The sequence below is a fragment of the Mus caroli genome, unplaced genomic scaffold, assembly GCF_978045245.1.
Source record: "Mus caroli unplaced genomic scaffold, Mus_caroli_1 scaffold_16, whole genome shotgun sequence".
NCBI classification, from domain to species: Eukaryota; Metazoa; Chordata; class Mammalia; order Rodentia; family Muridae; genus Mus; species Mus caroli.
In genome coordinates, this window is record NW_028227271.1 from 27,841,220 (window position 1) to 27,863,813 (window position 22,594).

Sequence of the window (22,594 nt, forward strand, 5' to 3'; positions counted from 1 at the left end):
GAAGGTTGTAGGTCTAGACTCTGTGTCACCTGCGGGGAGTGGATAGGAGGCTGAGGCTTCAGTATGACAGACAGGCTCTGTGCAGGTACAACCTGCAGGCCATGCATATGGCCCTCAGGTGACAGAGGCCCTGGACTGTGGCGCTGGCTGTGCATATATTTGGCTCTTATCTGGTGTTTGGGTAGTCTGGCTGGACTTTATTGGTTAGGAAGCTCTTGTTGGCTGTGTAGAAGGGGAGGGGCAGTGTGGTGCATGGCCTGGAGCATGCGCTTTGGACACCAGTGTCCGGGACATTGATCAGCAGAAGCCCCGCCTCTGGCTAGCAAGCCCTGCCCCACACCTCCCAGCTCCTCCTTCAGGCTGCAGTGCTGGCCTTGGGCAGTGCGGTGCTGTGCAGTCCTGGACACAGTGGCTGCAGCACACCGTCCTCAGCCCCTTAGTGAAGACATGGACCCCTCGAGAGCCATCCAGCATGAGATCAGCTCCCTCAAAGGTACAGTCTGGAGGAGCCTGGCTCTCGGACGCTCAGTGACCTCTGGCTGAGTGCAACAACTCACGGGTGACTGTCAGGGTCAGCTGTCTTCCTGGTAACATTGAGGTGTGCCAAGCTGGAGATGTAGGACCCCAGACTCACGCCCTTCCGAGTTTCCTCCTAGGGCTGAGTGAGGGAGCTCCAGTAGCTGCCCTGCAGCCCTGCAGCAAGTACTGCAGCAGCCGCATCAGTAGGAGCGTGGGGGGTGGGGGTGGCCCTGGAGCAGTCGGCACTCCTCCGCCTGGGCCAGATGCCTCAGAGATTGGTGTATGAGGGGGTAGTGTAGGCCTGTGGGGACCTTCATGCCCAAGGCACTAGGCGCCAGACGGGCTGGCCCTGGGAAAGGCCACACTGTGGCTCTTTGTCCAGGGTTGGGGGGCTAGGGACTGCCCAAGGGCGCTGTCTGGTTGCTCTGGAAACCTGATGGGGCCGCCCAGGGAGTGCTGCTGGGCTCTCTCAGTGCTGAATCAGCAACTTCTCAGTATTTCTGCAAGGTAGGACAGGGCACAGAGAGTTCTCCTAAGCCCAGGGACCCTGAAGACAAGCAGACCCAGATCAGGGTTGTGTGTGTGCCTGAGCACGTGGGGCAGATGTGGGAGGACATGTTGTTCTAGGCTCCTCCTCCCTGCGGTCTCACGCTCGCAGGTGCTCTGGCTGGTGGGAGGGAGGAGAGATTCCTACACATTGCTTCTGGTGCTGGGAGCTACTGCCCTCTCCTGCCTAAAGGTGGGATAGGGACTATGACTGGGTCAACTTAGTTACTGTAAGGGCACCAACGTGGGCCTGGGCAGAAGAAACTTCAGGTCCAAGGGCTCAGGGGACTTTGGATGGGGCTGGAGATCATTAGGGGATGGTGGTGAGTTATGTATTGGCTTCGTGGGTGGGGGATTAGAGATTTGATGGGATTAGGTTAGGAAATCATGTCAGGAAGATAGGAACTCTGGGTGGGGGTGGGGTGAGTACAGGTTACTGTGGAGAGGTGTCTGAGGGACAGGCCAAGCAAGTCGGAATTTGTTTGCTCTTAGAACTGGGTTGGTACTGGTCCTATAACTAAAACACTGGTGCCTTAGGTATCACAGGGAAGGGGGTGTGGTGGCTGTACACTCTTGGCCCTACAGACCCAATTTAGTGCTGCTGTGCACTTCCAGGGCTGGGCCCCGAGGACCTGCCCCCCTTCCTGCCTAAGTCTGGCTAGGGGCGTGGTACAGGGAGAGCCCTGCCGCAGTGAGCTGGCTGAGCTGGCCTCAGGGAAGGCTTTGGGGACTGTTGGCTGAGCCCTCAGAGTTTCCACCCGCCACCGGTCTGTGTCTGTATGTTTGGAGTCTGCTGGGGCACCATGGCGACAGCCCATAAACCCGCCCCACGCACTGCTTTGTTGGCTGCCCGCCTGCCTCTGGCCAGCGCCTCCCACCGCAGGATCCCCCGCCTCCGCCCTATTTATAATCAGTTCCTGGGTTTGCAGTGCTTGGTGGGAATGGGTGTGTCCATTCAGGGAGAGCCTTAATGGCATGGGGGTTTGGTGCGGCACCACAGGGAGAGTTGGGGTATTGGTGGCACAGGCTACATGTGTGTGGGACCCTCGGTTGTGAGGGCCCAGCAGAGGTGACAGCTGTGCTAGGCAGCCCTTCTGGCGTGAGATCATTCCTCTTCCTTTCACTTCAGTTCCTGCCGGTGTCCTCGTGTCCTCTCCACAGCACCTGCCCCTCCGGCCACAAATGGACACTCAGGCTGCCTGGGGGTAGGGAATTTTTGGATGTCAGGGCCACCAAGCCTGGGGTGTTAGGGACTTGGTGACTTTGATTCCCTATGGCAGCTGGGAGTCCCCTGGCGTCTGACAGCTGCACTGAAGGTGTGGGAGGAAAGAGGCCTCACCCAGAGCTCTCTTCAGAGGTCTTGGACTGGAAAGTGGCTTTGTTTCTGGACCCACCCTAATCTAGCCTGGCGTGGAAGTGTTACGTTCCATGGTCATCTGGTGAGAGGGGCACAGTACTGTCCCTTTCCTTTTCTGATGGACAGCGGCAGTGGTGCCTGCCACCAACTGTCTGTGCAGCTCTTCCTACTATTCTCCTTCAGGTCTCTGGCCACCCACCACACCCCAGATTCTTCTCCATACCCTAATCTTCCTCCCTTGGATTCTTTTAGTTTTCTACTTTGCTCAACCCCTCCTTTAGATAGCTATGGTCAGATGACACCTCACCTCACCCCGAGATGACAGTGAGGGGATGCTGTCCTTATGATGAGGACCCTCCTGCTCTCTCTGCTCCCTGTTTTCTGCCCATCTGTTCTCTTCTGAGGGGGGCGGGGTTGATTCTTGATCCATATTACACTCCATCCTGCCTTTACAAAGTCTTGAGAACCTTGAACAATTGTTTTAGAAACACATGTAATTTCTGACATTGGAGCTCTGTGGCCCGGGTGGGGAGGGGCAGTTTATTGGTGCCCCCCACTCTTCAAGGGGCCCCCCGCCAGTAGTGGGTGGGAGGGGCCGGCCCTGCTGCTGAGTCAGAGGGGGCCGGCCCAGGCGTCCTGGAGGGCGGGCAGGCGGGAGGCTCAGACAGGCAGCCTTGCCGGCGCAGGAATTCACAGAGCAAGGCTCTGGAGCCGCACTGCCCCTGAGCCTGCGCCCTTGTGCTTAGAACCGGAGCCTGCCTGCCTATTTGCCAGTGGCCCCTGCTGCATCTTGTGCCAAAGGAGCTTCATCAGCCTCCTGGCTGTGCCCCACCTGCTGTCCTCACCCTGTGCTGACCGGCAGGCTTCCAGCAGCCATGGTGGCTGGCATGCTCATGCCGCTGGACCGGCTACGGGCCATCTATGAGGTGCTCTTCCGTGAGGGGGTGATGGTTGCCAAGAAGGACCGGCGACCCCGCAGCCTGCATCCCCATGTGCCAGGCGTCACCAATCTACAGGTCATGCGTGCCATGGCTTCACTGAAAGCTCGGGGCCTGGTGCGGGAGACCTTTGCCTGGTGCCACTTCTACTGGTACCTGACCAACGAGGGCATTGACCACCTACGCCAGTACCTACACCTGCCACCGGAGATCGTACCTGCCTCTCTGCAGCGCGTGCGCCGCCCTGTCGCCATGGTGATACCTGCACGTCGTCGCTCCCCCCATGTGCAGACCATGCAAGGTCCCCTAGGCTGCCCACCAAAGAGGGGGCCTCTGCCAGCTGAGGACCCTCCCCGTGAGGAGCGGCAGGTCTATCGCAGGAAGGAGCGTGAGGAGGGGGCACCTGAAACCCCTGTGGTGTCTGCCACCACCGTGGGGACCCTGGCCAGACCAGGTCCGGAGCCTGCCCCAGCCACAGGTCAGCTGAATTTTGGCTCCAGGCCGTGAGGGATGGGAAGTGACTGTAGGTGTTTTTGGTGTTGGGACTTAGGTCTGGTGGGCTCTGGGGGGCAGCACATTGTGTGTATGGGTTCTATTCATATCAGCAGGTGGCGCCCTTTCTGCTGGAGGGTGATGGGTGTTCTAGCCAATGGACCCACGTGGCTTGTGCTCCTCTGGGCAAATCCTGGTGAGGGCGGGGCCTGAACGCCCTAAGACTGGCAGGACCAGCTGTTGGCATAGTCCTGTTTGTACCCCTCTCAGGCACTGTCCTTGCCCTTGCCCCCACCTCCTTCCCCCACCCTTTAGGGGCCCCTCTTTTCAGAAGTGGGCGTGTATAGAAGATCTGCTGGCATGGGACTGGCTCAGGCAAACCGCTTGTCCACTGAGGCTTGAGTCTGTCTTCCCCTATGGCCAAGTGGCTCAGCTTCTGTATTACATGAGCAGTACTGAGGGCCCCCATGACTGGGTGCTTGGCCTGCTGGGAGTTGGCCATGATCTGGAGGTGGAGTGGCTCTAGATGAGATGGGAAGAAGGGCACAGCTCAGGAGCACTGCCTAGGAGGGCAGAGGTCAGGGTATTGGGATGCTGACCCAGCCCATGGTCTGGGTGAGGGTTTGGTTCCCCCCCCAGCTGGGAATCAGGTCTTAGAGGATGGGACAACAACCACTGGCCCAAGGGTTTCCAGAAGGTACCCCCTCTGCCCTTAAGCCCTTATACCATCAGGACTTGGATAGGCTTATGTGTTCTCGGTGTGTGTGATGCCTGTGCAGGCTCTCCTGAGGCACGTTGTCCTCAATGCCTGCTGAGGGCATCCCAGGACCTCCAGCAGTATCCATGTATCGCAGGCATCAGAACAGCCCGGTATCTGTCTGCCTCCCTCTTTGTGCCTTAGAATGTGGGAGGGACTTATTCTCTGGGAGTGGGGGAGGGAGTCTAGAGTGAGGGTAGACCCTCTGTCAGGCACAGCTGCCTGAGCAGAAGCCTCAGTCGTGGTCTTTCTGGGTTGGACTTGTGTGGCTTGTTGGAGTGGTGAGTGTAGCTGGAAGGGGCAGGGAATTTGAATGGCCTCCGGGCTCTCCCCATGGCCTTAGGCAAGTCAATGGCCTCTCCGGCTTCCCTGTAACCATGGCTGTGGCTCAGTCCTTTTGGGTGTGGTGAGCGAGAGGGGAGCCCTCCCTCTCCTGCTGTTCTTGCTTTGCTTCCTTGTCCGTGTCCGGACTGGGCCAGCCGTTGGCAGCAGGACTAGGAGGGGGTTCTGGGTGTGGTAGTAGTGGGCAGAGGGGGGGCACCCTCCCTCCCCTGTCTCTGATGGAGGTGACTCAGTCTTCCCAGCCACAACCGCTTGCGGCAATTCAGAGTTTCCAACAGGAAATCAGCTCCAGCTTCAGACTGAGTCAGGGCCCCAGGCGGATTCACCCCCCCTTCCCCCCCAGGACTGAGTTTGGGCCTTAGGTGCTGGGTGTGGCTGGTGGCAGGGGCATTTATGGCTGGCTCCTGAGTACAGGCTGGGGCAGAGATGGTGCCACCTAAAACCACTGGCTCCTTTGGGTTAATAAAAATGAGTGAGTGAGCTGGGTGGTGGTGACTGCTCACACCTTTAATCTCAGCACTCACGAGGCCGAGGCAGGTGGATTTCTGAGTCTGAGGCCAGTCTGGTCTACGCCAACAAGATTGTCACTTTTTATAGCTCGGCCCCTCCAGTGGGTTATCCATTAAGTCTGTGCTGCAGCAATGTTGGTGACCAGCATGGTCCCAGTTAGATGGGTTACCTCTGTCCATATAACCCTGGCCAGGGAGCCTGACACTTGGCAGAATGAATTGGGAATACCCCTCCCTCCCATCTCCAGTCAGCACACTTATGTAGAGGGTGTCATATATTGCGGTCTCAGATGTGGTGAGGAGAGAGAGTGTGGTAGGAGGTGGCTTTAGGAGCAATCAGAGAGCTCAACCCGACAGTTGAGAAGTTGGTCAGCTAAGACAGCTACCATGAGGAAGGAGGCGCCCAGAGATTTCCTTGTTATAAAGTTGCTGGAGCGGTTTGTGTATGCAAATTTCATTTTCACTCCAATAGATAGTATCTTGTCTGGTTCAGAATTCAGAACTGGCCCAGAAGTGTCTGAGCACTCTGAGGCGTGTGTTCTCAGAGGGTCGTCATGCAACAGTCCCCACGTGGACATCAGTTCTCCCGTTTTCATGCCAACATGTGGCTAATGTACCCGGACTTTCCCTGTGGTCGTCCACTGTGTGGCCTGCTTAGAGGCTGCAGCGCTGCCCCGCCTTCCTGCGCCCACTGCTCAGGTGGGCTGTGGCTCTCGGCAGGTGCTCATCCGTGCTAGGATGCGGGAAGGAATCTGAAGAACTCTGGAAGGTTTTTACCCAGGTTGTGGACAAATCAGGTTTGCCTTTCCCAGGTTATAGACAGCGGGATTGGAGGAAGTGTGGACTGTCTGGACATGACATGTTTGCTCAGACTAAAGGAACTGAGATAGTTGAGGGGGGCTTGGGTAAGGGAGGGGTCAGCTTTGGGGGCTGAGGGAATGTGAATATCGAGGAGGAGTAGACAGGGGCCAGCACAATGGCTCTGCAAATAAAGGTGCTTGCTGCTAAGTCTGAGGAGCTGGATTTGATCCCTGGTCCTGCAAGGAGGAAGGAAGGAATTGACTCCCCTGAGTTGTCTTCTGGTCTCTCTCTACCTTCATGCTGTAGAGCACGCGCGCACGCGCGCACGCACACCACACCACATCACACCACATAATTAAATAACATAATGTTACCATAACTAAAAAGGAACCCAGTTAAGCGGAGGATCTCAGAGGCAAGGCACGTGGCTCAGTAGTTGTGTGCTGGCCCAGAGTGGTCGGGGCACTGGTTTGATCCCTAGGATCGCCGAAATGGTATGTGTTTTTGTATGTGTGCACAGGAACACATGCACACATGTGGCTACATGGAATGTGCCTCTTAGCATATGGATGCTAGATGTGTGGGTGAGGGGGTGGCAGGGAAAGGGTATGGGGGAAGGAGATGCTGTGGGGTGCGTTGGTCTGTGTCTGGCAGAGTCAGTAGGGAAGGCCAGTGGCCTGAAACCCCAGAGCTTAGGGACTGAGGCAGGCCTTTCCTCTGTACCCTCAGATTGGTTTGCCCAGGCTACCCACTGATCCCAGTCACCAGGCTTGGGTTCTGTTGGTCTGGCTGACGATGGGGACCCTTTAGTTAGTCATGAGGAGGAGCTACTGTTGGGTGTGGAGGTCAGGGCATGAGCAAGCCCTCCCTTTGCTTCCCACCCCTCCCCTCCTTCCTGCCTTCCCTTCCTCTCTGCTGGTTCTGGGAGCAGCGTATCCTGGCCAGCAGCTATGGATAGGTACAGCATGGAGGAGCTGATCCAGCTAGGCCAAGGTAGGGCACAGCAGGAGTGGAGGCTTCAGGGAGAAGTTAGAAAGCCAGTCTCCAGCTGACAGACAGGGGACAGGTCCCTGAGAGGGAGGATGGACCGCGTGTCACCTACTAGTGGTTCTCATGACCTCAGCACCCGGACGTAGGGATGGCATGGCCCCTCACAGCTAGCTCAGGGTGTGTGGAATGTGGTGGGGGGGCTGCTCAGAGCCAGGGCACTTGGCTCTGGGGGACTCGCCACTGAGGCTGTGGAGACACGGGCTCTGCTGAGAGAGAGGCTGTACTGTTGAACCTTGCCTGGCTATCTCTGTCCCTGTCCACTGACAGTCATCAGGGGTCTCTTTGGCCTGCTCAAGGGGCTTTCAATACCCCACCCCAGTTGGCCCAATCCCTGGCTGGCCGGAGCTGACCACCACAGGCTAGTTTATGAGACAGTGGTGGGCCCAGCCTCCTCCTGCACTCTTTGGCTCAGTGTGAACAGGGCGTCCCACATCAGCAGTCAGGGTCCGAGGCTGGTTTGTCATGCCGTGTTGACTTAGTCGAGGCCATATATGTTGGGGACTCATTTGACCCCGTGGAAGCTCAGGCCAGCTTCTCACTATGACCAGGCCCCAGTTTCCTCCTCTGACCAGCGTGCTCACAGCCGAGACACTCTAGGACGTCCTCAAGATTGTAACAGAACGATGCTTGATGCAGGAAGCGTTACAGGGTGGAGAGCAGACTTTAGCTCCTCAGCCATTTGTCAGTCAGGACCAGTGGGCCCGGCCCAGTGCCATCAGGCTCCTGGGAGGAAGGAGATGGAATCGTGTCTCCCTCTCCACACAGATGCACACATACATGCAGCTTGTTTCTCAGGAAGCACTGGGGTCCAGGTCAGTATTGCATATGGCAGATGTGTTGTAGGCCTGCTTGCTGACTTGCGGACACTGTGCCTCCACAGAGTAGGAATGCAGGGAGCCTTGAGATTTCCCCATTCTGTAATTCTTGGGGTACCAGGAGAGGCCTGGGGTGGGAGGAGCAGCCCGATGGGTAGAGGTAGGTGAATGCTCATGCCACTTAGGCCCTGGGTTTGGGTTGCCCAGGTCTCTGACTTGTAGTCTGACCTTGGAGACACAGTCCTGTCTGCCCTGGGGCCAGGTGTTGTGTCCAGTGACTTGAACAGAGCTCTCTGGGAGAAAAGGGATTGGTGTCTCTTTGGCCATGTGGCATTTTCCAAGAGCACCCCAGAAGATGGGCAGGGTATGGGCAGCACCCTCTCCCGGGGGAACATGAGCCTGAGTCCACTTCTGTCTCCATCCATGGTAGATCCTGATGCCAGGCACCTCCTTATTATAGTATCACCCAGGGGAGCTGGGGGAGGGCGGGGAGGAGAGCACTAGGGGGCTAAGTGTTGTGGGACCGCCCAGCTAGATGGGACTCCAGGGAGCCTGGGCTCCATACGTCATGTACTAAGTCTGGACAAGTGACGGGCCTTGCTTGCCCTCCTTGGATATTTATATCCCCCTGGGCCCCCTGCCCACTGCTCCCCTCCCCTGCCCCCACTTCTGCTGACAAGGCTGGAAAGCTGTGCCCTCCTCCGGCCTCACCACTGCCGCTGCAGGCTTGCTGCCTCAGAGGGGCCTGTGACCCTCCCCACGCCCCTCACCCGCTCCCCGTTGGCCCAGTGGGCTCCTGCCGCTGTCCCCAATGAAGATCGTGCCCGGTAGGTGGGGCAGCCCTTCAGAGTCTTTTGGGAACCCAGCTAGGCTGGAGGCCATCCGTCCTGTTTTCCTCTGTATACACCTGCCTGCCTAGCCTCACCTGGCCTGCTCTCCCTCAGACCCCGTTCAAGGCCTCACATTGGACCTTGGGGCTTGTGAGGAGCCCACCCGCCTTTCAGTGTGGTGGGGTCAGTGTGGTGGGGTCAGCTGCAGGGAGGGCAATGAGGGACTGGGCATTGACATCTGTCCACCCTCTGTGCTTGGTGGCTGTTCCCAGAGGGCACCCTTGGAGGTAGACTGAGCGTTTAGGCCTCCTGATGTGGACAGGGAGTGCTGGTTAGGCTCAACTTGGGAAGGAGGACCCATGTGGAGTCTGCCCAGGCTAGGATGGGGGGCTGAGGCTTGGGGGGGAAGAGCTACAGGCCCCTCCTCCTGGCGGGTGTGGCTGTGGGTAGGCAAGGGTTAAGGCTCCAGTTAACCTTGAGCGTCGGTGGCTCTGCGTAGAGACAGCTGAGCTAGGCCCTGTAGGGAGTGTGGGTGGGGAGCGGCCAAGAGCCACAAGAGGGAGGAGGCGGGGAGGAGGCTGGGTAAGAAGAGCACAGTTGGTGCGGAGGGGACTGTACCCTGTCCCCCGGCTGGGTGCAGATGATACAGTAGGGCTGTCTCTGAAGGCAGGGCAGCAGGAGCCAGAGTGGACTCTGGTTCTGGGGCACCCTCCATGTAGGGAGGTGCTGTCGGACTTCGCAGCAGCTGGTCCCTGGTGAGGACGGCTCTGCCCATTCTGTGCGGCAGCCATGGAGCCGTCGGGTAGCCTGTTTCCCTCCCTGGTAGTCGTGGGTCATGTTGTCACTCTGGCTGCTGTATGGCACTGGCGTAAGGGGCATCGGCAGGCAAAGGATGAGCAAGGTAAGCACCCTTGCCTCTGCCACTGTCATGGGCCACCGCCCCTGACAGGAGACTGGGGCGGGGCAGGGGTGGAGGGTCCGCCTTCCTCCCGCCCCTTGCCTTCCCGAGCCCTCCTCTTCCTGTTCAAGCGTGAAATACCAGTGTTTGTGAAAGCCATTGTCCCCCTTGTGCCTACTCTGCATTGAAGACCCTGCCACTTCTTGGGGTGTGCTGGGGGGTAGAACTTTGTGGCTGGTTAGCTTGCATCAGGTCCTGGGTAGGCGAATGGAAAGAGGTGGGGTGGGCACAGATGGATAGAAGGCATAGGCCTATGGGAATGCCTACCTTCTAAAGAAAAGCCTTTCTCTCTTGCCACAGCAGTGAGAAACTAGAGTGGCAGGTTCACAGACTGATCTGGGCAGGGCCACAAAGCCTGCCTAGTGACCTCCCTGCCCACAGAGTGTAGGCTGAGTCGCACAAAGGAAGTTTGTCTGAGTGTCCTCCAACATGGCATATCAGAGCCAGTCGTGGGGCAAGAAGTTAGGCTATGTTCTGCCCTCGCCTCAAAGTCACCAGCCCTTGGGCTATAGTCCGAGGAGGCCATGCTCACCGCAGGATGGGGTGGGGCTGAAGTGAATGGGGCCTGGGACAGTCCCTGGGGATTGGGCAGTTCTGCACCAGGGCTTCTGGCCAGCGGGACTGCCCTCATGAGATGCACCTCAGGCCCGGACTGATGGGAGTGTGTTTGTGACCTAGTGCCCCCTAGCGGGCTTGCTAGGGCTTAGCGTCCAGCGGAAGATCGCCGGGACGCGGGTTTTCCAGGCGTCACTCTAGGTTTCCCAGAAGCCGGTGAGTCAGCTGCAGTCCGTGGCATCCAGCAGAATACACAGGCCTAGAGCTTCTTCCCCTCGGAGATGTTTCTCGTTTGGTACCAAGACGCCTGGGCTCAATTTAGTTTCCTGTCACCACGTGAGGGAAAGAGCTCCCTGTGTCCCCTTTGGTTTACTAGGTGCCCTGCAGTGCCAGGTGTGGGCGTGGTCGCCCGCAATTCTGTACTCTGCCCATGCCTCAGCTGATCTGGCTCCTTGGGGCGGGTGACCCTTGCATATCCTCCTGGGAGTGGCACTCCCACAGTCATAGAGTTATCCCGAGCGTGGGAAGGAGGAACCCCGGAAAACTCCGATCCCTGGACAGTTCCCAGACTCTTTTGGCCTAGAGGGCACCTGCACCCCCGTTCCCTCGAGTTCCCGCGAGCTAGTTTGCTCCGGATGGGCTGGGGCGCGGCTTCCTGGCCCACACTGGGCGGGGCGCTTGCAGCAGGGGCAGGTTCTCCGGGTCTGGGTATTGCGTCCGATGGGCGGGGGCGAACGTGGAAGCCAGGGCCTTCAGCCTTCAACACAGGCACGGCTTTCGTGTTCTGCGAGCAGCCCAGGGCACTCGGGGCTCCTGGCAATGGCAGGGACGTGGGCGGCGAAGGGCGTCTTCACTTCGCAGAGGGAGGTCCTGCTGGAGCGGCCCTGCTGGCTGGATGGGGGCTGCGAGCAGGTCCGCAGGGGCTACCTCTACGGGCAACTCTGTTGTGTAGGTGGGTGCGGCCGCTCAGGTTGGTGGGCAGGCCTTGAGCTTGTGATGGGGTGTTCCTTGGCCCAGGTACAGCCCCGCCTCCAAGCTCCGGAAACACCTGGAGAGGAAGACAGATTTGTCTTGCTCAGGGATAGGTTTTCCTCCGGAGGGGGGGGGGGGGATGGTAAGTGGGCGGGCCAGAGGATTTTCTGGGCTTAGTGCTTTAGCTATGGGGACCATCCCAGAGCGGTTCAGGCGTTGAGGGTGGGGCTCTGGGCCCTCCCACTTGTGCTGTCCCTGGCGCCTTCAAGGTTCTCTCCCAGAGAGAGAGACAGAGACAGAGACAGAGACAGATAGAGGGAAGAGAGAGTGTATGTTGAGCAGGGGAAAACATTCCTTAGGGGACCATAATCACAATCACGTCCTTTTTTCAGGGAGACTGACATAGTCGAGGGTCAGCTGCTTTCTACAGATGTACAATACACTATTGGGGTGGGGACTGTCCCTGGGGGCTGATTGGATAGGTGGCAGAGCCCCCCCCCCCAAGGTGTGCGGCAGCATTTGAGAGCATGCCTGGGCTCTGGCCAGGTCAGGGCTGGCTGGGCCACCTTGGGAACAGCTACCTGTGGGTTTGAGTGACAAGGATGAGCAGGAGAGGAGACATCTCCAGCCAGTGACACGGGGCAAGGTGGAGTTGGAGAGATGAGGGCAAGCATATTCAGGGGAAGGAGTGCTAGGGGAGGTAGAAACCTCGAACTGGGGCTGAGTCCACTTCCCACACAGCATCGTTAGAACATGAGAGTGGCAAAGATGAAGGCGCTGGAAAGTAATTTGGCTGGAGTCTGAGTTAGGGTCCACGTGTGTCTTTGATGTCAGATCCTGTCTCCCCACATTCTAGTGGTTTCTTGGGTTTCTGTGCTCAGCTGCTGGCCCATTTCCAGAGCCTGTGCCCTCAGCAGAGTGACAGCTCGCATCAGAAGTGCAGGCACTGTTGGTGCACCTGCACCCCTCTCAAGGGTTTGCTTCCTGGTGAGGAGGTTGCTGGCCTAGTCTTTGAGAAGCTCCCAGAACACTGACCAGTGTAGTCAGATTTGAGGTTCCAAAAGCATCTGGAGTGAGAGGAGTCACCTCTGGTAGGTTGCAGTGGTTGTTGGACCAAAGGGAAAGAGCTAGGTGGTCTTGTGTTGGAGGCTGAGGAGAACCCTCCGGTGTCTAACACCTGGGCTTCATGCTCTCAGATTTAGTCACTTGCTCCTGCTCCGCCCAACAGGGTTTTGGTGCCCTCTTGTGGCCATTAGGGAAGCAACAAGGGCAGCATAGGGCAAATTTTTCCTGGAATAGAGAGGCCTTAGCCTCTGGGAAGGGGGTTGTTCCTCAGCAGCACACAGCTGGATCACATCAGTGCCTCTGCTGGAAAATTCTTGTGGTCTGGGTGGTACATTTTTTCCTAGAGTGGGTCGGGTTGGTTGGGTAGTTCCAGATGCTGGCCCTAGGTGGCTCCACTTTCTGACCGCAGGGAGTCAGAGAGGCTATAAGTAGACACGTTAGATGTTAGTAGAATTAGACAGGTGTAGTCCCAGAGGCCCCTGCCCTTTGCTCAGGTCCTCCACGTTTACAACCTGTAACAGCTGCTATCTGCCAGCCCTACCCTGCTGCAGACATCCCCATCCTGCCTCAAAGTACAGCTTCCTTTCGAGTGAGTCACAGCACCCAGGCCCCCTCCCCAGTCTGATTCACTGGCTGTGCCCCCATCCGGGTGCTCCTTGCTGCCCCTGCAACCCTTTCTCCACCCAGCTAGGGAGGTGGCCCTGCAGCTTGGGCTGGGCTACCCTGCTGGGATGAGTCACCACTGAGCTATGAGCTGTTCTTGCCTGAGGTGAGCTTTGCCTGGCTGGGCTGGCTTGTGCTGGACTGTTGGAGATCCTGTGGGAGATCCTGCCAAACCCAGGAGGTCCTTCAGCAGGGCCTGAAAGCCTACCAGTTGTAGGGGCTACTGGGTAGGGCACAATGCCTGTTTGGTGCAGGAGGTATGATTTAGGGGAGCTTCAAGAAGAGAGGCAGCTGGTCCCCACCCCTAGGACTTTACTGTACAGTCACTCTGCTGGGAGGGAACTAGGCCGTCTGTATCTACACTCTTAACACCCCTGTGTGGTGGGGGACCTCTGCTCATTAAGTGTGATGTAAGATCCCTCTGGGTGGCCATGGGGATAGTATGTGCTCCCTTGTGATCCTGGGGCCAGCCCCCTCCCCCATCTCTATACCCAGGTTCTACTGCTGTGGGTAGGGTGGGTGAGGAAACCCGGGTTTCCTGTTTCTGGTGGGCTGAGGGTGTGGCCGTGGGGGTGGGGCTGCCTTCCTCCTTTCCCGCAGGGACACTCCCCTCTGGGGGGCGGGCAAGGCGGGGTAAAGCTTGTTGGGTGGGACGGCCTTGCTAGTAGCACAGGCAAGGGAGTGGCCACAAGAACTTCAGTCTTGAGCTGAGCCTCTGCTGAGTTACAAGTTACTGTCCAGAGCGGCGGGCCGGCAGCCTCCAGCAGCCTGTGTACCACCGCACGCACGAGGCTGCCTAGACTAGACGGAGCCCAGCACCTGAGAGCTGAGGGACAGGGTGACCAAGGGGCGGGGCAGCACCATGTCTCAGCACCGGCTCCGTGTGCCCGAGCCGGAAGGCCTGGGTAGCAAGAGAACCAGCTCAGAGGACAACCTCTACCTGGCTGTGCTCAGAGCCTCCGAGGGCAAGAAAGGTAGCTGGCATTTCTTCTGGGCAGGGCCCTGGTGACAGGAAGAGTCCTTCCTGTATCAGGAAGTCTTGGCAAGGAGTGGGGTGGGGCCCTGTTAGAAGGGTATGGATTTCAGGGACAGGCTCCAAGATGGGGGCCAGTGAGCCATGCCCAATACTGATTGGTCCTTGAGCTTTAAGCCAGGGTATCTAGGGCTCTCTGTGTCTCTGGGAAGGTCGGCTGCCCTGTCAGGGAGGCTTGACTTACCCTCCAAAAGCCCTGCTGGCCCCAGCCCTGCCATGCTCTTGCTCAGCCTGGGACGCAGCATGTGGGGTGGGGCAGGCTGGGACTTGTATGCTATGGGCTCTGTACAGTGGCTCTAGACCTCCTGTCTTAGAAACAATGGAGGTTTTGAACAGCAGCACCCTGCTGGGCCTGGCTAGACCTGGGCTCCTTGGTCTCTGGTGTCTGTGTGGGGAGGCTTCTTGGTGGACCCCCCCTCTTTGTGATCTGGGAAAGGCCAGGGATTTGGCCTTGTCAGGTACAGTTTGGTATAACAGGCCACTACGTCTGCACCTCTGGCAGCCTCTCTAGGTTTTTCCTAGGCTGTAGCTAAACTGGTTTTGTCTCCTCCAGATGAACGAGACCGTGTGCAGAAGAAAACTTTCACCAAGTGGGTCAACAAACACCTTATCAAGGTTAGTGGTGCCTGCTTATGAGTTGGGAGGCTCCCCAGCCCACGCCCCCCTGCTCCCGGGTGTTCTCACCCGTCCTAAGCTCCCCTTTCATCTCTGAAACCTGTTATTTTCTGTCCTTTCCTCCCACGCTTACTCCTGTCTCTTTCTTCCTCTTCTTTCTGGTCTCTCATGGCTCTGCTGTAGCACTGGAGGGCAGAGGTAGGTGCCTGCATGGGCCGGGGGTGTGCTCCGTGGCCCTGCTTCTCCATGCCCACAGCAGTGCCCCGTGCCCGAGTGCCTCTGGGGATCCTCATCTGTGCCCATCTTGCTTCCCGCTATTTCCACAGGCTCAGAGGCACATCAGTGACCTGTACGAAGACCTCCGTGATGGCCACAACCTCATCTCCCTGCTGGAAGTCCTCTCAGGAGACAGCCTGGTATGTGTGTCTGCCTCTGCCTGCCTTCTTTCCTTCCTTCCTTCCTTCCTTGAGGCCTTCTCCCCTTCGACCCACTCAGTGTCCAGCTCCGTCTCTCACCTTCTCTAGCCTTCTCCAGCCCCAACTGCTCCTTCCTGGCCAAGGCTTTGGCATCATAGCCTAAGGCCGGGCCGGGCCTGTTGGTGGCCATGACCCCCGCTGTTCTCCGCACTTGAGCTCTAACACAGTAACCTCACGCTCTGCTCTGCTTTGGTTTCTCTGCTGCTTGGACTCTGAATCTTGACCTCTGCCCTTTACCCTTTGCCCTGCTCTGGCTGAGCAGCCGAGGGAGCGGGACGTAATCAGGAGTGTGCGCCTGGTGAGTGGTTGTGCCTGCCGACATGGCAGCACCTGGGCTTCCCAAGACCGTGGAGCCCACCCAACTCACCTGGGGATTGCAGCCAGTCCAGCCTGGCCCACATCTGGCTTGTGGGCAGGCAGATGACTGTGTGTCCAGCTGCCTGCTGTCCTTCATGCTGCCTACCTGGGGCTGGGCCAGAGACTCACCAGAAGCTGCAGTGGGTACCTCTGAGGACCCCACCCCCAACCCCCAGTGCCACTGCCCACTGCCTGTGGCTTCCTGGCTATTGTCTCTCCCCCACCCCCTTCCTTCCTTCCCACGGGCAGGGTTGCTGGCTTTCAGAGCCTGCCCCTGGGCTGGTGGTTATCCATCTACAGAGGGGGAACCTGGGATCATGAAGGGGCTGTGGATGCACTAGGGGAGACCCTTGGTTTAGCTGACACTGCTGTTCTGGGGGTTGCCCCATGGTCCCTAACTGAGCCTTGCCTCCTCCCAGCCCCGAGAGAAGGGGAGGATGCGCTTCCACAAGCTGCAGAATGTGCAGATTGCCCTGGACTATCTCCGACATCGCCAGGTATATAAGGCTGTCTTCCCAACCCCAGGCTCTGGGTCACTAACCCTGGCTACCTCCTGGAATGTCGGGTTGTTTAACGGAGCCATTTGTTCTCAGGTGAAGTTAGTGAACATCAGAAATGACGACATTGCTGACGGCAACCCCAAGCTGACCCTTGGCCTCATCTGGACAATCATCCTGCACTTCCAGGTAGGTGGCTCTCCTGCTCCAGTCTGGTCTGCCTTCGCCTAGGGATTTGGTGGCCCCATAGCGGGATGGTTGGCCCTGTTTCTGGCTAGGGTGTGGCCTGGGAGGTGGTGTTCTTTAGCTTTCCTGCCAGCCACAGCCTAGGCTAGCAAGTTTTGTAGCTCTAGGGCGTAATTCTCTCTCCAAGACCTGCCTATCCTATGCCCTCAGGCCCTAGCTGGATAGGGCCAGGAGAGCCTCCTTGCAGAGGAATGTACTTTCTGCCGGTTGCCTAGGGAAGTTTCTGGAGCTGCAGGGATGCCCCAGTGACTCATCCATTGCCTGTGCTAGCCTCACAGGAAGCCACAAATCTAAGATCTTGGGCCTAAAAGCCAGACTGGCATGGTAGCTGAGTCACATGGGCTGGCAGACCAACAGACAAAAAGCTGGTAGACCTAATCCTGCCTGCAACTAGAGGGGGGCTTTAACCTGCCCCTTCACCCCAAGAGCTGGACCAACTTTAAGGGCCTGTAGCTGCTCTTCTTGTGTCTGTTGCCCATCTTCTTGGTTACATGTTACTATCTGGGGGCTCGGCATATTCCAGCCTCCCACAGTTAAGGGGATCCCTGAGCACCAATTATTTGACAGTAGAAGTTAGGGACTCTGTTGTCTTCTGTGGAAGCTACCACCTAGAGTAGCCCGGTCTTGAGGTAAATGTGGTAGGCTTTAGCCACAGGAACGCCAGTGTGCCCCAGGTGGCCTGGGAGCCCTGGGTATTACAGTAGCATCCTGAGCTGCTCTGCTTTAAGGAGCTAGTCAAGGCATCTGGTGGCTGGGCGGTTGAGTAGTCAGGCAGGCCAGGCAGCCACAGCTAAGCTCCCGCCTTTGTCTGCTGTGTGTGGCAGATCTCAGACATTCAGGTGAGCGGGCAGTCGGAGGACATGACAGCAAAGGAGAAGCTGCTGCTGTGGTCACAGCGTATGGTAGAGGGCTACCAAGGCCTGCGCTGTGACAACTTCACCACCAGTTGGCGCGATGGCCGTCTCTTCAATGCTATCATCCACCGGCACAAGTATGTGTTCCTGTGACATGGAGGAAGGCTGGAGGTTGGGTGACTTTAACCCGGTGACTTCCAAACAAGTCAGGGCAGAGGGAGCAGGAGGAGTATCAGGATGTTGGAACCTGATGCCTGCAGGGTGTACTGAATGCCAGCAGCTTCCTCTGGGAGGTGCCTAGAGCAGGACCCTGCCTGTCTCCTGCAAGGCCCTTCAGAAGCACCTCTGTCCTTCCGGCCTGGCCATGCCCACACAGACCCTCAGAAGAAGCCTGATGGGCAGGGAGACTATAGGAGCCCAAGCTGATGCTGTCTATCTAACCTGTGCCCTGCTCCTGTGCTGGTGCCCACTATAGGCTGTGGGCCCCCCATTGCTGGGTGTGATAGTGCATGCCTTTAACCCTAGTGCTCCGGAGGCAGACACACAGGCAGGTGGTTCAGTGAGTCTGGTCTACACAGGAGTTATAGTCGGCCAGGGTTACAAGGAAGACCCTGCCTTAAAACCACAACAACCCCCCAACCCGAAACAAAAATGAACTCCCTCAGGGCAGGGTTGGAGATGTTAGGGAAGTAGGTAGCGTGTCTTTAAGAGGGTAGGGCGCTAGGCTCTGTTTGCTAGGATGTATGCAGGAACGTTTATGTAGCCCTGCTCAGTGGGTGTCTCTGTTATCATCCTAACTTGTCCACAGGCCCATGCTCATAGATATGAATAAAGTGTATCGACAGACCAACCTGGAGAACCTAGACCAGGCCTTCTCGGTGGCAGAGCGGGACCTGGGAGTTACACGGCTCCTGGACCCAGAAGGTATGATCCACTGGCTTTCCCCGTCTTCACCCTTGCTGCCTGGACCCCACTGAGCCAGCCTCTCCCTGCAGATGTGGACGTCCCTCAGCCTGATGAGAAATCCATCATCACCTATGTTTCATCCCTGTATGATGCTATGCCCCGCGTGCCTGGTGCACAGGATGGAGTGAGGGCCAATGTAAGTGGGTGGACAGGTGTCCCTGACGGGTGCCCTTGACGGACGCCCCTGACGGGTGCCCCTGATGACGGGTGCCCCTGACGATGGGTGCCCCTGATGGGTGCATAGTGGCCCAGATCCTGAGACCCTGAAGGTTGCTCACTCAGGCCTTTGCTCCTAGGAGCTGCAGCTTCGTTGGCAGGAGTACCGGGAGCTTGTGTTGCTGCTGCTGCAATGGATCCGGCACCACACCGCTGCTTTTGAGGAGCGCAAGTTCCCCTCCAGCTTCGAAGAGATTGAGGTAGGCCTGCCTACTTGGGCTGGCATCCTTGGATTGTCTTGGTGTAGCTGCTGACACCCCTTGCCTCTACAGATCCTATGGTGCCAGTTTTTGAAGTTCAAGGAGACAGAACTTCCTGCCAAGGAGGCAGACAAGAACCGGTCCAAAGTTATCTACCAGTCTTTGGAGGTAAAGTGAGGTGCTTCTAAGGGGAGTGAGTGGGGTGTCTCCTGGTTTTGGGGTAGCTGGGGGGTGTGAGGGTCATGTATTCCCTAGGTAGATAAATCAAGACGTCTGAGCCCCAGAATTCAATGCCTCTGTAGTATGGCTTGCCCTTGCCTAGTGCTTAGAAACCAAAGTTATGCCAGGTTGTGGAGGAGCTGAGGAGCACAGCATCCAGGATTCCCAGTGTCCAGTTTAGGCCTGAGCTTGCCCCTATTCACAGGGGGCAGTACAAGCGGGCCAGCTCAAGATCCCCCCTGGCTACCACCCACTAGACGTGGAGAAGGAGTGGGGCAAGCTGCACGTGGCCATCCTGGAGCGGGAGAAGCAACTGCGAAGCGAGTTTGAGAGGTGGGCCATGTGGAGGGTGGCAGGCGATGTGGGAGACAGCAGGCGGGTGGGGCCCTGTGGTGGCAGGGGAACCACCCCAGGGTGAGTCACTGCCTGAGGAGGAAACCCCCCCACACCCAACCAAGCTTCGGTGTTTGGGGCCAGCGGGACAGTACGCCTGAGGCAGGCTGAGAGGCCAGAGCAGAGGGGAGCTCCTCTGACGCTACAGTGTGGGGGGCCCCGAGTGACTCCCTGTGGGGCTCTGCCGTGATCTGGTCCATAGGCTGGAGTGTCTTCAGCGCATTGTGAGCAAGCTACAGATGGAGGCTGGGCTGTGTGAGGAGCAGCTGAACCAGGCGGACGCCCTACTGCAGTCGGTGAGGGAGAGAGGAGAGGCGGGGCGAGGGGTGGGGTGGGCACCCCTCCAGGCCTGAGGGAGGTAGGAGGAGCACCGAGCTGCTTACTCTGCAGCGAGGGCTGTGGCCTGCTGGGCTACAGGCCCAGGGTGTGGCACTAGGGCGGGAAAACCAGGCCCTTCTGGTCTGCTGCCAACCCTGACCTCCTTTTGTGAGCAGAACTGGCCTCTGGCCACCAGGCAGGACTGTCTGCCTCCCTGCCTCATTCCAGCGTGGCCCTCATCCCCTCCTTCCTCAGAGGGTAGAGAGTAGGGAGACCCCAGCCTCATGGCTAGATGAGGGCCTTGGGGTTCATAAGGCACAGGGCTGTGTGAGCCTGGGTGTGAGAAGTTATGTGGTAGGTGTTGGAGCGTGAAGCACAGAGTGTCCTGTGAACAAAGCTGTGACAGTCTCTGTCCTTGGACCTAGTGGGAATCTTTTGAACAGGATCCTGAGTCCCCGGAGAACTGATACAGATTAGTCTAGAGGAGTGCTAGGAAGATGTGTGGGCTCACTGGGAGGGAAAGGAGTGAATGAATCCCAAGGCTGTGAGCCACACGGGACTTGATTTTTAGGCTGGGGGAAGGGGTGAAGGGGCAGCCTTGGTTGAGAACCCTAGGCAGCGAGTAGGAGAGTTAGCCAGGCCAAGTCACACAGGACTGTCTTGCAGGATATTCGGCTGCTGGCCTCAGGCAAGGTGGCTCAGCGGGCTGGGGAAGTCGAGAGAGACCTAGACAAGGCTGATGGTATGATCCGGCTGTTGTTCAATGATGTGCAGACCCTTAAAGATGGGCGGCATCCACAGGGTGAACAGATGTACCGGAGGTATGTACCTTACCTGGGAAGGCTGGGTTAGGAGGTCTGAGACCCACCTGACCCCCCCCTTCCCAACTCCTGTGCTTCCTCAGGGTGTATCGTCTGCATGAGCGCCTGGTAGCCATCCGCACTGAGTACAACCTCCGGCTGAAGGCAGGGGTGGGTGCCCCTGTGACCCAGGTGACCCTGCAGAGTACACAGAGGCGCCCAGAGCTAGAGGATTCCACACTGCGCTACCTGCAAGACCTGCTGGCCTGGGTAGAGGAGAACCAGCGTCGAATAGACAGTGCTGAGTGGGGCGTGGACTTGCCTAGTGTGGAGGCCCAGCTGGGCAGCCACCGAGGCATGCATCAGTCTATAGAGGAATTTCGGGCCAAGATCGAGCGGGCTCGGAATGATGAGGTAAGCCGTATGCTTGAGGTAGGCAGTGGCTGTGAGCTAGGCCCAGGCCACTGCAAACCTGACTACTCACTGATCTCTTCTGCAGAGCCAGCTCTCCCCTGCCACCCGGGGTGCCTACCGGGACTGCCTGGGTCGCCTAGACCTGCAGTATGCAAAGCTGCTGGTGAGTGGGGACTGCAAGCGGCTGGGAGGGGCTGGGAGGGGTAGGCAGTCGCAGTCACTGACTAATTCTTTCTTCCTTAAAGAACTCCTCCAAGGCCCGCCTCCGGTCCTTGGAAAGCTTGCACGGGTTTGTGGCGGCAGCTACCAAGGAGCTGATGTGGCTGAATGAGAAAGAAGAGGAGGAAGTGGGCTTTGATTGGAGTGACCGCAATACCAACATGGCAGCCAAGAAAGAAAGTTACTCAGTAAGGCAGCGTTTCCTCCTTAGGATGTTCTCCCTCTCCCTTCCCACTCACACCCACCCATACTGTTCCCCAAGGCTGGGAGCCCCTTGAGTTCAGCCCCAGGGCTCTGAGAAGATAGGCCTGGGACTTGGACTGCATGGGCAGCGTCCCTGAGACTCTCTTCCCTTCTGTCAGGCCCTGATGCGAGAACTGGAAATGAAGGAAAAGAAAATCAAGGAGATCCAGAACACAGGGGACAGGCTGCTGCGGGAAGACCATCCTGCCCGGCCCACGGTGGAGGTGGGGGCACGGCGGCAGGGAGCCCTAAGAGCACCAGTGGGGGTAGGGCTATGGGACTGATGGCCAGGGATGGGTTCTAAGGCCCGTGCTGTCCACAGTCCTTCCAGGCTGCCTTGCAGACACAGTGGAGCTGGATGCTGCAGCTGTGTTGCTGCATTGAAGCACACTTGAAAGAGAACACAGCCTACTTCCAGGTAAGGACCAGAGCCTCTCTTCTTCCTCTGCTGCAGCTCTCGTGCTTGAAAGGGTCCTCTTAGCACCTGACAGATGTGCGGCCCTGGTTCACCGTCCTCCCAGGGGTAGGGCTGGGGGAGTTTCCACTACCTCTTCCCTCAGGTCTGGCTTCTGCTCAGACAGCTGGCCTAGGGTTTGGGCTCTGCCAGCCCTAGATGACCCCTCCTCCCGTCCTAGTTCTTCTCAGATGTTCGGGAGGCGGAGGAGCAGTTGCAGAAGCTACAGGAGACGTTACGCAGGAAGTACACCTGTGACCGCACCATCACCGTCACCAGGCTTGAGGATCTGCTGCAGGATGCCCAGGTGAGCAGCTGTGAACAAGGCACAGAGGGACATGGGCTGCGAGGGTGTCTGAGGATGGGATGGAAGGCCAGCAGGGTGAGAGACACATGGGGGTGCATGCCGTGTGTATGTAACGAACAGAAAAGCTGGTGACAGGTGCCCCGCTGGTGGGCTGGGAAGAGCCCCGCCCAACCTGAGAGCCTACCCTGAGTGGAGGTGTCAGCTGGGATCACCAGCCCTGTGGTGAATAGGCACTGACTTTATGGCCTGATGATTGGAGCAGGCGGAGCTGCGGGGCTGTGAAGGGCAGTTGGATGTGCCCATATATACTGGGGCGTGGCTGGGGCATGGCTGGGGGTTATCCACAAGAGTGTCAGCACTCTAGGTAGGGAGTCAGAGAGGCAGAGGGGAGAGGAGGAAGCTGAGTGTATGATCTGCAAAGATGGGGCCTCAGCTACCACACCGACAGGAGAGGGTGGGGGTGGAGGGTGGGAGGGGCAGGTGCTCCAGCACTGCTCTTGGTGAGAGTGGTTCTCTTTCCTCTCCCTTCAGGTTTGATGGGGGAGAATGACCTTCTATAGGGGAGGGAGCAGGGGCAAGGTCATCGCAGGGGCTGGGG

At 58.1% G+C, this 22,594-nt stretch overlaps 1 protein-coding gene across 19 annotated transcripts in view; it reads left to right on the top strand.

The window, feature by feature from the left end:
• Positions 1 to 22,594, top strand: part of Plec (plectin) — a 60,660-nt gene that overhangs the window by 22,020 nt on the left and 16,046 nt on the right. For 3 of the 19 annotated variants that reach the window (XM_085831944.1, XM_085831957.1, XM_085831950.1), the window contains 18 exons: positions 14,756 to 14,817; positions 15,144 to 15,233; positions 16,070 to 16,147; positions 16,244 to 16,336; positions 17,218 to 17,384; positions 18,056 to 18,171; positions 18,243 to 18,349; positions 18,510 to 18,629; positions 18,702 to 18,797; positions 19,054 to 19,181; positions 19,444 to 19,537; positions 20,226 to 20,380; positions 20,464 to 20,773; positions 20,859 to 20,936; positions 21,019 to 21,180; positions 21,355 to 21,459; positions 21,558 to 21,653; positions 21,871 to 21,996. In XM_085831944.1, the coding sequence (XP_085688070.1) occupies positions 14,756 to 14,817; positions 15,144 to 15,233; positions 16,070 to 16,147; positions 16,244 to 16,336; positions 17,218 to 17,384; positions 18,056 to 18,171; positions 18,243 to 18,349; positions 18,510 to 18,629; positions 18,702 to 18,797; positions 19,054 to 19,181; positions 19,444 to 19,537; positions 20,226 to 20,380; positions 20,464 to 20,773; positions 20,859 to 20,936; positions 21,019 to 21,180; positions 21,355 to 21,459; positions 21,558 to 21,653; positions 21,871 to 21,996 (2,183 nt within the window). Of the gene's footprint in view, positions 1 to 340; positions 494 to 3,141; positions 3,839 to 8,801; positions 8,954 to 9,563; positions 9,858 to 11,210; positions 11,422 to 13,897; positions 14,144 to 14,755; positions 14,818 to 15,000; positions 15,016 to 15,143; positions 15,234 to 15,267; positions 15,592 to 16,069; positions 16,148 to 16,243; positions 16,337 to 17,217; positions 17,385 to 18,055; positions 18,172 to 18,242; positions 18,350 to 18,509; positions 18,630 to 18,701; positions 18,798 to 19,053; positions 19,182 to 19,443; positions 19,538 to 20,225; positions 20,381 to 20,463; positions 20,774 to 20,858; positions 20,937 to 21,018; positions 21,181 to 21,354; positions 21,460 to 21,557; positions 21,654 to 21,870; positions 21,997 to 22,594 lie in introns of those variants that run through there. The other 16 variants (XM_085831943.1, XM_085831949.1, XM_085831956.1 and 13 more) reach the window with 15 other exon arrangements.